The sequence below is a fragment of the Triticum urartu genome, chromosome 6A, assembly GCF_056163025.1.
Source record: "Triticum urartu cultivar PI428250 chromosome 6A, HENAU_Tu73, whole genome shotgun sequence".
Classification (NCBI taxonomy): Eukaryota; Viridiplantae; Streptophyta; class Magnoliopsida; order Poales; family Poaceae; genus Triticum; species Triticum urartu.
The window spans coordinates 572,879,008-572,895,469 of NC_141878.1; the positions used below are offsets into that span (position 1 = coordinate 572,879,008).

General features: G+C 45.9%; 1 protein-coding gene and 1 pseudogene across 1 annotated transcript; both read right to left on the reverse strand.

Annotated features, from left to right (window-relative positions):
- Window positions 1–683: 683 nt before the first annotated feature.
- LOC147966480 (uncharacterized) lies at window positions 684–1,343 on the reverse strand. Its single transcript, XM_087527268.1, has one exon. The coding sequence runs from the start codon at window positions 1,338–1,340 to the stop codon at window positions 684–686; it is 657 nt and encodes a 218-aa protein (XP_087383394.1). The 5' UTR covers window positions 1,341–1,343.
- A 1,813-nt stretch (window positions 1,344–3,156) lies between these two features.
- On the reverse strand, window positions 3,157–3,840 carry LOC125551089 (uncharacterized; annotated as a pseudogene).
- Between the last annotated feature and the right edge of the window lie 12,622 nt (window positions 3,841–16,462).

The following is a 16,462-nucleotide window of genomic DNA, read 5'->3' on the forward strand; positions in this document are numbered from 1 at the left end:
AGGAGGAAGCAAATCTTCACGTCTGCGATACGTCGGAAGCTGGCTGTAAGGCACGCTCCTGCCTCTGCGTTTTCGTTGACGTCACGTTTAGTGCCAGTGGGGTGGACGTAATGCTCGGTTTGCTGATGTTTTTGTTCTCAGCAACTTTCTTAACATGTTACACTCGAGAGAGGTACGGTGTTACCCGACGTCGAGGCATGCACGTAACTAACTGGAGGCACGGAGACGTGATTTCAAGGGAGGTATGGACACGAAAATGATCGTTATGCAAGGACGTGAAGGTGTGCCTTTGTTTTAAAGAAGCTTTCAGTGACACATTTTCATTGTGGGGAGCATGGACTATGAGCTCCATGTGTTTTCGAAGGCATTAGGCCTCATTAATGAACATATCAGAAAGAAGGTGAATCTTTTGGTTGACGTCTAGAATGTTGCGTAAAGTGACGTGAAGCCAAGTTACACATGGTCCCCTTGGTATCAGAGGAACATAGGCAAATAAGTGCCTATTGTGGTGCACTGGAAATAAACTTGTGCAAAAAACATGTAAACTGCAAGCAAACTACAAGGTTAACTGTGACACAAGCAAACCTAAATTTATAACAAGCAAAAGGCAGTCTTGAGCGAAAGCAAATCTAATGAGAAATCTAGAATGTTCTAGATAATTTTGTTTGCCGGGACCATCTGCTTCAGTAGTCATAGTCGCCACAGGACCTAGCGCGCTTTCTGGTCTGCTCCTTGTCGAGTTTTGCCCGGCGAAGCCCTTCCTGGATGATGCTGAGGCAGCTCCATATCTCGTACGCAGCGTAAGCGTCCTTTGCCGCGTACTCGTTGTGCCTCATGGACAGGGGCATGCACGCCCAGCGCTGGTGCTCTGCGTTAGTGAGCTCTACGTCGTGGACAAGGATGCCTGAGACGTCCCCAAGGGAGTCCAGAGGCTTGGTAGCTGTAGGCACCCTCCATTCCTTCTGGATGTCGACGTAGTGGGCGATCTCCAGTCCGATGCGGCCGAGCATCTCTATGTCGCCGCCGATGGAGAAGCCAACAAACGTGTACCTGGGGTCCGCGAGGAAGTTGTCGAACATGGTGTAGTTCTTGTCGACCGCGCTCAGTTGGAAGAGTAGCACCGGATGATCCTTGCCGATGGAGAGCTGGGCTAGGGCGGGTTTCTGATCTTCGCCATGGTCGTTGGTGTACTTCACATCAACTCCGACGATCTTGTGGCGCTCGAACTGGAGGTGTCGCTCGAACTGCTCAATGGTGGTCGCCGCCTTGTGCAAGTCGTTGGTGTGGATCACGTGCAACTTTGTGTTGCCGTGGGCCTGCACCGCCATGAATTCCCTCATGAATCCCAACGCTTGGAGCAGTTGGTCCTCCTGCAATCTGATTTTTCGTGGGGAACAATGAGTGGGAGAGCAATGGCGATTTCTGTTCTTTGTGTGTGAGAAGGCCGCGGTGGGAGTCTAAATTTAAGGGTGGTTGTGCACGTCGTGGGTCCTGGATCGTGGGTTTTCTTTATAAAAAATAAAAATAAAATCAGCAGTTGTATTTTTTAAAATGTCGTATCTCCAGCAAGTTGTGGAGATGATCATTTTCTTTCGTAGTTTGCTGCCAAATCTTAACTTTTACAATCTCGTGAGGCATGTAGGGGCAGTATGTATTGTAGAGGCACAAGTCTCTGACCAAGAGAAGCATGCTTCAAATGGCAGCTTTAACTCTCAGACACAGGGGCGTGGTACATTTATTGGGAGTGGCAATTGTTTTCAGTGATACAATCGCTGGTAGGAGCAGTGTTGTGTTTCTTCAGAGGAACTGTTCTGTGTCCGTGTTGAAGTTGACGCTACGAGATTGTCGGAAAGAACGAGAAGCAACGAGAGGCGTCGTCATGCAGCTGCAAGAAGCACTCATACAGCTAGAGGCGAAACAAGAGACACATATACGATGCTACGTGATGCACGGAGTTGAACCTATGTGATTGCACGGACGTCTATTCGTGCTATGGTGCTATGTGAGGCACTGGCACAAACAAATAGTCGTGCACTGAATTACATGTGCAAGGTCGTCCCTAAGGTGTCCTATACGCTTTACAGTTACAAGCATGGTCGTCGTTCTTGCCGAGGCACGGAGGTGAATGATGGAGCCTATGCCTTTGCGATAGTCACCTCCAATGTTAAGAATGAAGTAAATCTTCATAGACCCGATACGTCGGAAGCTGGCCGTAAGGCACGCTTCTGCCTCTGCGTTTTCGGTGACGTCATGTTTAGTGCCAGCGGGTCGACGTAACATGTGGTCTCCATAGGAGTGGAGGCACCGAAGAGCCTTCGTGGGTTTTTTAAGTAGCTAGTTGGTGTTATTGACGGACAACCGTGTCTCTATAGTGTTCTTCTCTGAGGGTGACGGGCGTAAGTAGTGTTTTCCAAGCAGAATAAACACCTACCTACCTCTGTATTCAAAATGTTTTTCCAAAGTGTTCCATACGAACGATTTTTAATATTTGTGTGTGCACTCGTTTGTTAGAACATTGTGCACTACTTTTAGGAGCATTCTGTAATTGTTGTCCTTGCATTTCGACGCTGCACCCACAAAGGTACTAGTGCATTGCATGCTCGTCGTTTTTGTGGATTGCTATGTGTACCTGCTCTGTGCGTTACGCTAATCGTATAGTATCTGTACTGTGTTTACATTTTTCAGTTCACGCCAATATATTCTAATAATAGAAAACTGCAACATTACACTAGAAATAAACTTGTTCAGAAGATATGTAAATTGGAAGCAAAATTACAAGGTTATCTGTACTGTGTTTATATTTTTCAGTTCACGCCAATATATTCTAACAATTGAAAACTGCAACATTACACTGGAAATAAACTTGTTCAGAAGATATGTAAATTGGAAGCAAAATTACAAGGTTATCTGTACTGTGTTTATATTTTTCAATTCACGCCAATATATTCTAATAATAGAAAACTGCAACATTGCACTGGAAATAAACTTGTTCAGTAGATATGGAAACTGTAAGCAAACTACAAGGTTAACTGTGACACAAGCAAATCTAAATTTAGAACAAGCAAACGGCAGTCTTGAGAGAAAGCAAATCTAACGGGAAATCTAGAATGGCACGAGCAATCTTCTAGTTACTTTTCTTGGCCGGGACCACCTGCTTCAGTAGTCGTAGTCGCCCCAGCACCTTGCGCGCTTCCTGGTCTGCTCCTTCTCGAGTTTATCCCGGCGGAGGCCTTCCTGGATGATGGTGAGACGGCTCCATATCTCGTACGCAGCGTAAGCATCTTTTGCCGCGTACTCGATGTGCCTCATGGATAGGGGCATGCACGCCCAGCACTGGTGCTATGCGTTGGTGAGCTTCTTCTTCATGCTGTTGTAGTAGTCATGGACAATGATGCCTGAGACATCCCCAAGGGAGTCCAGACGCTTGGTAGCTGTAGGCACCCTCCATTCGTTCTGGATGTCAACGAAGTGGGCGATCTCTAGTCCGACGCGCACGAGCATCTCTATGTCGCCATCGATGGAGAAGCCAGCAAATGTGTATCTGGGGTCGGCGACGAAGTTGTGGAACCTGGTGCAGTTCTTGTCGGCGGCGCTCAGTTGGAAGAGCAACACCGGATGATCCTTGCCGACGGATAGCTGGACGAGGGCTGGTTTCTGATCTTCGCCAATGTCGTTGGTGTACTCCACATCAACTCCGACGATCTTGTGGTGCTCGAATTCGAGGTGTCTCTCATACTGCTCGATGGTGGTTGCCGCCTTGTGTAAGTCGTTGGTGTGGATCACGTGCAACTTGGTGTTGCCGTGGGCCTGCACCTCCTTCAATTCCTTGATGAATCCCATGGCCTGGAGCAGTTGGTCCTTCTGCAACCTGGTTTTTTGTGGGGAACAATGAGTGGGAGCATAATGGCGATTTCTGTTGTTTATGTGTAAGAAGGCCGCGGAGGAAGTCTAAATTTAAGGGCGGGGAAGCGGCAAAGGAGTGGTTCATCGTGGGTTCTGGATCGTGGTCTCATCTCCCTGGTGGTGCGGTTGTGCACATCCTGAGTTTTTTATCGTGGTTTTTCTTTATAAAAATTAAAAATAAAATCAGCAGTTATGTTTTTAGCAACCGTCGTATCTCCAGCAAGTCGGGGAGATGCTCGTTGTCTTGCGTAGTTTGCTGTGAAATGTTAACTTTTACAATTTATCTCGTGAGGCATGCAGGGGCAGTGTGTAGAGGCACAAGTCTCTGACCAAGAGAAGCATGCTTGAAGTGGCTGGTTTAACTATCAGACACACGGGCATGGTACATTCATTGGGAGTGGCAACTGTTTTCAGTCAAAAAGGAGAAACATTAGTCTATCATCAGGCGTCTCAAAGGAGTGTTTGTAACATTAAAATTATATGTAAATTGGTCGGAGCTGCACCCAGCAACAACGACCATACGCCACCGTCGCCGACGCCAACCACCGGAACATGTGTGGCTAGGTGGTATTTGAAACGGGTGATCTATCAACGTTAACCTTGCCTCCAGCATACAGTACCCCAAACACTATCTTCAAGCACAGACCCCGACTGCCAGTCAACAGCACCCCAAACGCCGACCTCCAACACCCTGTGGCCGGTTAAGAAATAGAGCTCAATGTCTGGCCACTCGCTTGGACTTCTGGCCACCGGTGTTGTTTGCAAGACCTAACGGGCTTCAATTTAAACTACCAACCTCCCTCGACAAAGTTCATCGCTCACCTGTGACTTGGACGCCGCAGGTCGCTGCAGCTCATAGCGTTCTCAGGCACAAACGCCGACTTCAAATCAACTCCGCCCTTAAGAGGCACGGGTCCTGTACAGGTTCGCCCTTGTAATGCGTTGATTTGGTCTAGATCACAATGAATTTCCAGGCAATTCCTAGCATAACAGCGCATATGCGTCGCTTTCAATCACGGAGAGACGAAACCAACAGAGAGGAAAACTAATCGTAGCGAAAAATTCACATAGAAATTAAGAAAAATGGACTAACCCTGAATCTAGAGGGAGAATCGAGAGATAAGAGACGATGAACGCTACAGCGGGTGAGTGGGAGGGGGCGGTCTGGGTTGGCACAAAGCAGAGCAGACAGTTATAATACGCGTCTGCTCACTGGCATGGGGCTATAGGCTTATTATAGGAGCATAGAGGCACGCACGGACGACCCCAACACGCACAGACTTGCATGCATATAAGGCACGGTTTTGTTTCTGTTTTTGAAATTTTCTTAGTGGGGCATTCACTGAGACAGGTTGTGCACATCCATGATGCACGACCATGCTTCTGTTTTCCGAAGTATTTTTCCCTAGTACGGTCTCTCCGAGAGACAGGGACATGAAGCCACGGTGCGCATCGTCCTGTAAGGATAAGAATGAGACGCATGGAAAGGCCTCTGTGTTCTAAATGTACGTGCGGACGACGCACAAGCGTCTTTTGTGTTCTCCTAGTTGTTTTCGCATGACATGGCCATTCCTAGTTGTGTTCTCCTAGTTGATTTCACATGACACGGCCATTACTAGTCGTGTTCTCCTAGTTGTTTTCGCATGACACGGCCATTCCTAGTTGTGTTCTCCTAGTTGTTTTCACATGACATGGCCACTCCGAGGGACAGTGGAGTGAAGCCACGGTGCGCACGGTTTTCCAAGGAGAAAATGCAGTGAAGTGCCTCAGTTTTCGTAACACTTTAAGTTACTTGTTCACTGAGAGAGGCACTGGTGTATGTTTAAATGAGGCAAAAGACCGTGCTACTATTTTCCGAAATGTTCATTTCTGACACGGTCTCTCGGAGGGACACGATGTCTGTAATTAAAAGGGACACGTAATCTTTCGCTTTGACGAATTCTTCGGATGCATCAATTTTGTTCAATTTGATAATGAGAAATGGAAACCCAGCATCTAAAAAGTGATTGGAGGTTCGTTGCTGACCTTAAGTCATTATCACAGCATTCCAAATGTTTTCAGAGACGTGTTCACACGGACGTATGATTTTCACAACCTATTGATGCACGTTCGTTTCCCGTGGGGTGCACGAGACGTCCTTCGGAGAGGCGCGGTTGAAGCAGTTGCAGGTTTGCAGTGGACGCATGTTGCTTTTAAAAGATAGAATTTCATGCCAAGAAACTCAGATAAATAAGAGGATACTAGTTTGATTTTTGAGCATATGTGTGAGCTGATTTCTTTTATCATAGGGTCCAGAAACATATGATCGATATTGAAAACAGAAAGCATGTACATAATTGCTTGACCATGATTACACAATGCACTCATTCAATATAGCATGTACATCTCTTCAGACCTATTTTCCAGCATCCATAGTTGAATGGATTTGGCAAATCCAGATATTCAACACCTGTGTTTTTTAAGTCCATGTGGATGTGCTCGCAAGTTGTTGTTAATTTAAGCTCTGCGCAATTAGAAGCCCTTTTGTCCATCTGCAGTACCTCTTCTTGCCGTTTGTAAAATTCATGAGTGAAATCTCTGCGCGGGCCAAACTTAAGCCTGATGGTCAGTAGCATCCTAGCATTGAGAATAAAGAATGTCACAAATTCAGTGTTTGCATCTGTGACATCATAGTCTTCCTGCGTTAATGTCCTCAAACAAATGTCGTGATTATTGAGAAACACCCGCTGCTTTTGGCGCCATTCATTTGTTATACCTCTTTGATCCCATCCTCCTCCCTAAACTCACAGGAAGAGCAAAGTTAAGAGTTAGTGCCAGTATATTATGCTTTTTTTGCATGGGCTTTCAACGTGTGTGAAATCATCACCTCGATAAACAAGTTTTGCAAGCATTGAAAGCATCACAGCAAGTCAACAATCTCATTCAGATTAAAGCATGTCTGTGAGATGAACAAGGTCTTGACGGAATACAACACCGCGTGTAGGCTACTTCACTACTAGAAAAAAGCCTACTAATGGCGCACTGGTTTTGCCTACTAATGGCGCATTACCAGTGCGCCATTAGTAGCACACCACTAGTATATCTTACTAATGGTGCACCAACTAGTGCGCCATTAGTATGTAACAGCATGCGCCATTAGTGTGCCTCCCGGGGGGCCATACGTAAGCATGGCTTTGTCATACTAATGGCGCATTCTCTGTTGATGCGCCATTAGTATCCTTTGGCATACTAATGGCGCACCTGGTGGTGATGCGCCATTAGTATGGATATTTGGTTTTTTTTCCTTTTCTGATTTTTGCGCAGGTTACAAAATATATTATTAGACAGAATATAGACAGCAGCACACAGCAGCATCAGATTCATCGAATACAATAGAAGATTAGTCTCCGAATATAATTCATCATATTAGTCTCTGAATTCAGAAGACCGAACAAAGATAAAACATTACAAGTCTCAAGACCGCGAGTATCGAGTTTGTCAGAAGTAATACTAATCCTAACAAGTCCTACTAATCATCATCATACAACTTCTACTCGTTATTCATAACATGTCATACGATCATCATCTTGATAGTCTTCGAACCAACCCTACTTAATTGTTCTTAGCACATGATCATCAGTATTAGGCAGGACCTAAATACCCTATTTAAGCTAAAATAGCATAAAACAATATAGACCCTGACTCTCCATTATGGAGAATGGAGAACATCCTGTCTCCAATTCTTGCGCTTCGCTTCCTTTTGCTTCCAAGAAGCTCCTTATGACTGTCCATACATATTTTCCATCCTTTGATTTTCATGTCTCCACTTCTTTTAGAAATCTCGTATGGATAGTTGAGATTCGTAGGACGACCTGGCTGTATCTTCAAAACATTAACACTACCTTTCAGATACATCATATGAGGCACACAATTCTCTGGGATTATCTGTTGAAAAACATAGTAATAACTTCATAGTTAGCAATGATGTACTAGTTTTAGAAGTATGCAAAAGATGCACAGATGTCGTAATAGTAAAAATCTTACCAAGGTATCTCCATGGTAGTTACCGTAGTTGAACACATGCACTAGTGGCAGGTATTTACCATAATGTTGAGGAGTTTGATTGTAGATATTGTAATTCTCAATGTCAGTACAAAATCCGACCAAATGATTATTCTCCTTGTAAGTTGTTAATTCGGAGCCATTGGTGTAGTGGGTTTTGTCTACCATCTCCCGCACATTCTTTGAACAATAAAAATAAGCTGTCAATGGAAATAAGCTGTCAACTATTTTGAAATAAACAATATAAATTAGCTAATAACTATGTTTGAGAAACTCACATAGCGGTAGAATTGGAGGCGTATCAACAAGGACCCAAATGTCCATATTGTCTTAGTTGATGTCAGGATTACCAAGATCCATGGTGATAAGCATACCCTCATCAAAACCATACATCTTGCAAAATGCTTCCCAATTTTTGCAACCAAAATGGGTTACGCTCTCAGAATTATATAGATTTACTTCAAAGTCCACATCGTGATGAGTCCTTAGGTGAATTTTCTTTGTTTCAGAAATTTCATGGTCTTCAAAATCCATCCTCTCCAAGAGATAGCGTCTTGCATGGCATGGGATAAGCTATACTCGAATTGTAAAAGATATAAATTACACGTTGAAATAGTTGAAGTCATGCTTAATTATGAAAATAACACTTGTCGTCGTTGTGTACCATTTCAACTTCGAAGGTCTCCTCGAGCTTAATGCTGAAGCGTCGATCATCGTCCAGGTGAGGCATGTCGCACAGACCTCGATCGTCGTGGCACCAGTCGCACTCCGCCGGGAGACTTTCGTCGTTCGATGATGATGACGACATATCCTGGGATAGCTCCTAGAATTGCTTGCTGCCCGAACCACCGGCCTCATTGTTGTGGGCCATGTTTCGCTCTAAATAGGAAAAAAGTTTGGTCAAAAAGTTGGTTATTTTCAAGGAACAAGATCATGGTCTCATCATTTAGGGTTTGTCGACACCGAGGCACCCTAAAAGCCTAAGCTTTCATCATTTAGGGTTTGTCGACGGTGAGGCACCCTAAAAGCCTAAGTGTACATCATTTAGGTTCTCATCGACACCGAGGCATCCGGGGCAGCCAAGTTAAGTTTTCATCATTTAGGGTTTATCGATGCCGAGGCACCCTAGGTTGGGCCTAATCACTTGGCACTAATCACTTGGCTCTATTGCCACCTAGGTCGACGCCGAGGCACCCTAAAAGCCTAGGCTTTCATCATTTAGGTTTTATCGACACCGAGGCACCCTAAAAGCCAAGGTTTAATCATTTAGGGTTTGTCGACGCTAAGGCACCCTAAAAGCCTAAGCTTTCATCATTTAGGGCTGGGGTATATTAGTACTTAATCAAGTAGCAGATGGTCTAACTAAGGGTTTTGGAGTCAAGGAACATAATTTAGCTTGTAACAAAAGATGGGAATGATATCTATCTATCACCAATCTTGACTAGGAGTGTTGGGCTGAGCATAACAGGGTGATAATGAAGCATTAGTAGATTGCATCTTACATGTCCAGCTCTACTTTCTCGTGGCTTTTTGTCCCACTGATTGGATATATATTGCATGTACACAGAATATCTCAGATAGAGGAATACAGCTAGTTTCCAATAACTGCCAAGGAACAATTTTGGAAATCTACAGATTAAGTACTAAGATACCCCGGCCCATGCATTAGTCGCAAGTACCCCATATGCCCTATTTTTAGCAAAGTCATGCTAAAATTCACGGAAAATTTCAGCATGACCTTTGCTGAAAATAGGACATATGGAGTACTCGAATTTGCCGGAACGGAAGTTAATCGACATTCTGGCAAACTCAAGGGCCTCTCGGGGTACCTGCAAAATCATTGAGCAGGAAGCCCCCAACAGCACCCGAAGTATATGTAACAAAAAACAGGTGACAAAACTTGCACACCCCTCTCCGCTTAACGAGGCATGGAAACAGTGCCAGGACAGCAACCAAACACTGTCCAGGCATAGTTTAGGGAGACTCCAAGCCAGACACGATTCAGTGTGGACACTATCCAAACAGACCCTAAATGACTGGAGATACTTGTAAAAACTTAGTTTAGCTCCTTTCACACATAGATAAGCAGTTGGGAAAACGACACAATTTCCTGTAAGAACTTGAAAAAGAAACTACGCCATATGTACTTCAAGACTTCAAGTATATAGCCATAAAAAATAGTTCATGCATGTATGAGCCATGGATCGTGCTGTTTGCGAAAAGAGTAAACCCATAGGGGGCAACTTACCTGTTATTTCAGGCTAATTGTATTAAAATTTCAAGCAACTACAATGAGACATGTAAAAAAGGTGCCATCTCTCTCTTGTGCTATCTCTCTCTTGCAAAAAGTGCAACTCCTTTAAAGTTTCACATTTGCACTTGCATTGCATTTAAACATGCCCATTAGTTGTGGGTGAACCATTCAGAACAATCATCCATGGCAATGTCACATTTCAGCACCAAAGTGGCTTGCACTTCTTTTTAGTTGAACTTTTTTTAATAGACAAACAACCAAATGCTCAGAACTACTACTACTACCACTAGATCATTTTCCTCTAGAACAGAACCAAACATTTTTTAATATAAAAATACGCAGTTAAAAGATTTTGGCACAAGAAGTCCAGTTCATGTCGTACCAACAGTGCTTGAAGATCGAAGTTGCAGTTGTGAGCACTTGCAGATTCTTCAGCAGTTAAGCCACGGTAAAATGAATCCTACAAAACTAAAGGCCATACTGAAAATCAAGCATGATTCTACTGCAGGATCCCTAGCAGGCTCGTAACGCAAAGCATTTCCTATCGCAGAAGAGGAGTACTGGGGGAAGGATGCACGTACACTTGAGGGAGGTGGTGTACTGGGGGAAGCAGGAGGAGTCGGCGATCCGGGCCGCGCTGGGGTAGGGCCGGAGTTGAGGTGGAGCTCGAACGAATCCTCCAAGACGGCGTAGCAGAGCTTGGCACAGCTCCTCGGCACGACGACGGAGCACGAGATGGTCGATGGCCGCGGTGAAGCGCGGTGGCCGCGCTAGGGGAAGCGGGGGCTGCGGAGGGTTTGGCCGGCTGGGCGCGCCGCGGCGGAGGGCCGGCAGCGGCGGCAGGGGCAGCGCAAGACCACAGTGGCGGCGGCGTCGCCGACGGCGTGCAGGCGCGGCGGAAGGAGGGGGCGGCGGCGTAGGGTTGGGGTCGAGTGCGGGATCTGGCGAGGGAGGAAGGGAGGCCACAGTGCGAGGGGAATAGGTGGAGTGGGGGAGGGTTAGCAATGGCACACCTCCCCCTAGTGCGCCATAAGTACGCCATTAGAAGTTTTGCAAAAAAGTAAAAAATATAAATATATATACTAATGGCGCACCATGTAATAGTGCGCCATTACTAGTTTAAACTAGTAATGGTGCACTGTGAGACGGTGCGCCATTAGTAGTTTTGCAAAAAAAAGAATAAGAAAAAATTACAGTAATGGCGCACTCTCTGCCTGGTGCGCCATTACTAGTTAGAACTACTAATGGCGCATTGTCGACCTGATGCGCCATTAGTATGTATGGAAAAATGGAAAAAAAATTAATACTAGTGGCGCACCCTGTTTCTGGTGCGCCATTAGTGTCTTCCACACTAATGGCGCATCACCAACAGGCGCGCCATTAGTATATAGTAGTGGCGCACTACTTCCCTGGTGCGCCATTAGTATCAATCCTATCTATAGCCCTTTTCCTAGTAGTGCTTATGCAAAGACCCTTCATTGAGCACATAACGTTATATTATTAGCTCGTGGATGTGAATCTCAAGAGCTTTTGAATAGCGCAGGTCAAAGTAACGTGCAGAGGAAGTACCTGAATAACTGTAGTCCCAATAACGATATTTGTTTCGTTGGGTAATTCAGAAATTTTTCCCAGTGTGTCCAACACAGGTGCGGACAAAACTGTTATCTCTAGTTGTGCATCTACAGAATCATGTAGCAGTCTCCGGAGGGAAGGCGCATCCTCAATGGTCAGTTTTCCTCCGTCGGAACGAATGCCAATGCTTACAAGCCTAGCTGAGTTTATTCGTAGACAGCAGAATTTCTTGTTGCAAACAAGCAGCAGACACTCCAAGGCAGGGCAACCGTGGTGGATGAACTTCTCCAAGGAGACACCCGATATATAAACCTCCACCAGCGAAAGTCTCCTGAGCAGTGGGAGGCAAAGCATTTCTACAAGATTGTCTTCTAGTTTGCACATGGCAAAGGTGATGGTGTGGAGAGACGAGCGAAATCTCGAGATGGATGCCGGTGGCGACGACATAGAAGAAGGGATTCTGCGTGCTTGCCTGGGCACTGGGTAGAAGAATTTTGGGAATATATGTTAGAACTCTAAAACCTGGGGTTGGTCCAGATTCCGAGTCAGGAACAACTCATCGATGTCACAAGGTTCGCACAGGAGGTAGCTTGTCGGGATGCAGAGGCGGCGAATCGGGTCCCTGTGATCGGAGAGGATAGATACAGGAAGACTGAAGCCATCAGCGACAGATTCTCCGTGGCAGTTGCGACAAAGATGTCGGCAGTGAGTTCTGACGTATGTTTCCTGGACGATTTTCTTGCCTGGGAGAACGTGGATGATTTGGCAATAGATTTTTCTAGAGATCTGGTAGAACGAGTATCAAGGATCACACGAAAGTCGAGATCGAGTGGTGCGGTGCGCCAAATGCGGCGCCACCAAGATGCGAGAACTTGTGTGCGCATGCCTTCCTTTATGGGCAGATGAGAGATGATCTCGCCAAGGATGGCGTCGGGAAGATCACTGATGCAGTCCGGACCAGACTCAACATGGTTCTCGGATCCAGTGGGCGAGCCACAGCCGCTCCTCTTAACGAGCTTAGAAGGCACGGGTACAGCGGCGAACCTTGTCTTCTTGTTGCTAGAGGCACGCTTTTTCATCTCCATTGCCAAGCTCGTGCCGCCTCCATTGCAGGTCTCTGTGCGGTGGATCTGGGAAAAGGGTTAGGGTTTTACGATCCATAAAGACGACAATATATATACGTACCTAATCTAGAAGATTTCGACAGACGTGGTGGAATAGTCACGGCTTGGACAAACGTGCGTCTTCACGAGGCATGGGTATCAACTGTCCAGATACACAGAAGTTTGGTGGGGGAGGCATGTGTCCGAATACTCAGTTAAAAACGCACGGTTGCGCGGTCTGTAGAGACACGGGGGTGTGGCGCCACAACACGGGGGCAAATCTCATTTGAGGCACGTGCGTGCAGGCGGTGGAGGCATCCAATTGCAGTCTATACAAGCACGGACCTCGTTGAAGCCTCCACAGTGCCAGCTATCAACTCCCTGGATGCACAAAAGTGTGGTGCCAGAGGCATGCCTGCGAACACTCAGGTGAAAAGACACGTTTGTGAAGTCTCTAGATCCACGGCGGTGTGTCTCCGGCGGAACGTAAAAGCCACGGCTCGTGGCACGTGAGGCACAAGGTTGCAGGCTCCGGAGGCACCGAAGTCTAGCCTCTATAGGCACGTACGATCGTCAACCCTCCGAATGCACAAAAATTCGGTGGCAGAGGCATGGATCAGAATACTCAGCTATGGAGGCACGGGTGTGTATTCTCTGCAATCACAAGGGTCATGGCAAGTGTCATGTGAGGCACGTGTATTGAAACACCAAAGGCGCGGAAATGGAGCCTCTTAGGCATGAGTGTCAGCCCAATGGATGCACAAAAGTGTGGTGGCAGAGGCATGGGTGAGAATGCTGAGCTGGAGAGGCACCGTTGTGAGCTCTTTGGACCCGCGGGCGTCTGGCTCCACGGGCACCTAACAGCCACGGCTTATGTCAGCTATGGAGGCACGTAGATGCGAAAAAGTGCCTGACTCAGCATAAACCCTCTCTAGGTGCAGAAAAGTGTCAGCAGAAGGCGCCGAAGTAAGGGCTCTACATGCACGTGTGCCAACCTTCTTAATACTCAGTTAGAAAACCACGGTTGTGAAGTTTCTAGACAAAGTGTGACCTTAACACGAAGAACAGCCGTCATGTCACGAGACACACGGATTTATTGGCCTACCAATCACGGACTTGCTTCAGTATTGGAAAGGTTCCCACTGACAATTTCATTATCAGTGGGAACATCATACTATACTAACAAAGAATCAGTGTCGTGACGGTAAAATACTCAGAATCTTTCTGCTGAAACATTGACGTTTGCATAGTTACAACACTTTCGTTTGCACAGTTGCAACACTTTATAATCAAGGATTGTTATGGCAAGCTTACAGATGGTACAAAATATTACAAGGGTTGTCTGTTCATGTTCAGACGAAACGCACATTCAAAAGGGCGCAACAACATGTAACCCTGCAAGCTTGGACAACTTACTCCAGCTATGTGTTTAGCAGTCACATCTAAATGGGTCCGTCAAATCCAGGTATTCAACACGCGTGAGTTTTAAATAAAAGAACCGGTGCTTGCACGCTCCAGATAATATAAGGCGAGCACATTCAAAAGCCTTTTTGTGCCACAGAAGATCCTTTTGATGCTTTTCATAAAATTCTCCTATGAAGTCTTGGTGGTAGCGATAGTTAAGCCTCATGGTCTCAAGCTTGCTTGCAACCAGAACAAAGAATCTCACAAATTCAATGTTTACCAAGCAGAGTTCATAGTCATCCAGCGTTACTGTCTTCAGATGAAAGTCATCTTGTTTGACAGACGGTCGGTGCCTACGACGCCATGTATTTGTTTCTCCGCAACAGAGTCCTCCCTAGATGTACATGAAGAATGAAAATACTTAAGCTCTAAAAACAGAGATTCTATCGAAAGAGCATCCAGTGTAAGGTATTTATTGGATTATCTGTAGATACGGGTGTATGAAATACTAAAACATGTATAGGCATGGGTGTATCAGTTTACAGGCGAATGTAAGACAAGCCTTTTAAGACATACAGTAGAAGTAGTACAGTTTGCATGTTATGGGCTTTCAATGTGTGTGAGAATTATCACCTTGATAAACAAGTTCTCAAGGCTTCGAAAGCATTGCATCAGGGAAACGGCCACGTCCACTTCAAAACACATCTTGATGAGCAAAGTCTTGACCGTTTGAAGCACTATTGTCAGGCTGACTGTCGGCAAACCCTGCATGGTGCATGCACAATGATTTCAAAAATTGAACAAAATGTTCTATTACATGAAATTTGTTTACTCAGACAAATGCAGCTGAAAACTAGGTACCTAGATAATTGTCGGGTTACATGACAGTTATCTGCAAGTTGCTGCTGAGAATATCGTTAAGCAACTGCTGAAGTGATGGGGCATCCTCTATAACAAGTTTGCCATGTCCACAGCGAATTGCAATGCTTACAAGGTTACATGAGTTTATTCTTATGCATCGGCTTTCCATATTCCAAGTAAGCAGTAGGCACTGGAGTGCGCAGCAACTAGAGTGGATGATGCTTTCAAGCGAGATGTCTGATATACCAACGTCCACAAGTGAAAGTCTCTTGAGCAGTGGTAGTTTAAGAGCCTGAATATAACTGTCTGGTATTTGGCAAAGAGCAAAGGTGGCGGTGTGTAGGGAGGACGCAAACGGAGAGAAGGATGCCGGTGCAAAGGGCGCAGATGATGGGTGTGTGAGTGGTCGTACGACACACTCTCTCACGAAATCTAGGAACATGTAATAGAACTCGAGCACCTGGAGATTGTTCAGTTTGGATGATTCAACCAGGCGTCGACGGCGAAGGTTCTGGATTGGAGGTAGCACGCCGGTATGCAGAGACGGTGAACTGCGCCCACATGGGCGGAGAGGATGGCATCCGGAAGGGTGGTATCGTCACTGCCAGATTTGCGAGGGCACCGAGTTTCGAAGTGCCTTTCTCGAGCGAGCTCCCAGGTAGGAGGCGCCACGGAGATTTTCTCGATATGAACTGTTTCTAGAGGCTTCAAAAGACGAGTGGCAGGGATCTCACGGTAGTTGAGATTCAGAGGAGCGGTGGGCCATAAAGGACGCCATCGATGAGCGAGGATGCGAGTACGGATGCTATCCCTAATGGGGAGACGAGAGATGATCTCACCTAGGATGACGTCTAGTATAAGTTTATGCTTGGACATGGATACTTGACTAAAGGCATGTATCTCATTTTTTGCAATCTTTCAGAGGGTGTGTGACGGTCTACACACATCAAATATTGATCTCCTGAATATTTTTATATTTCAAAGAGGCAATCTTTCGTCTTGGATCGTTCCACGGGACATGGGTTACTGTAATCTAGCAAGGCACAAATGTCGCTTTGGCAGGCATGGGGAACCATGCCTCTGGTGACGTAGCACTGACTTATTAAAGGCACGGTCCTATGTCAGACAGGAGCGCCGCACTAGCACTGACACACGTAAAATCTACAATCTACAGAGTCGCGCTTACTCCTGAAGCCGACGCACGCCAGTGCCGACTCGATTGTTTGTACTCAGACATAAACTTGTTCACGGACATGCGTTTACACAAAATCTTCTGTTCCAAATGTTTTTGTTCATGGTCGACGACCACATATGAATGTTTTTG

Bases quoted from the DNA above. Each gene is read 5' to 3' on its own strand.
- LOC147966480 (XM_087527268.1), bottom strand. From the start codon at position 1,340: ATGAGGGAATTCATGGCGGTGCAGGCCCACGGCAACACAAAGTTGCAC.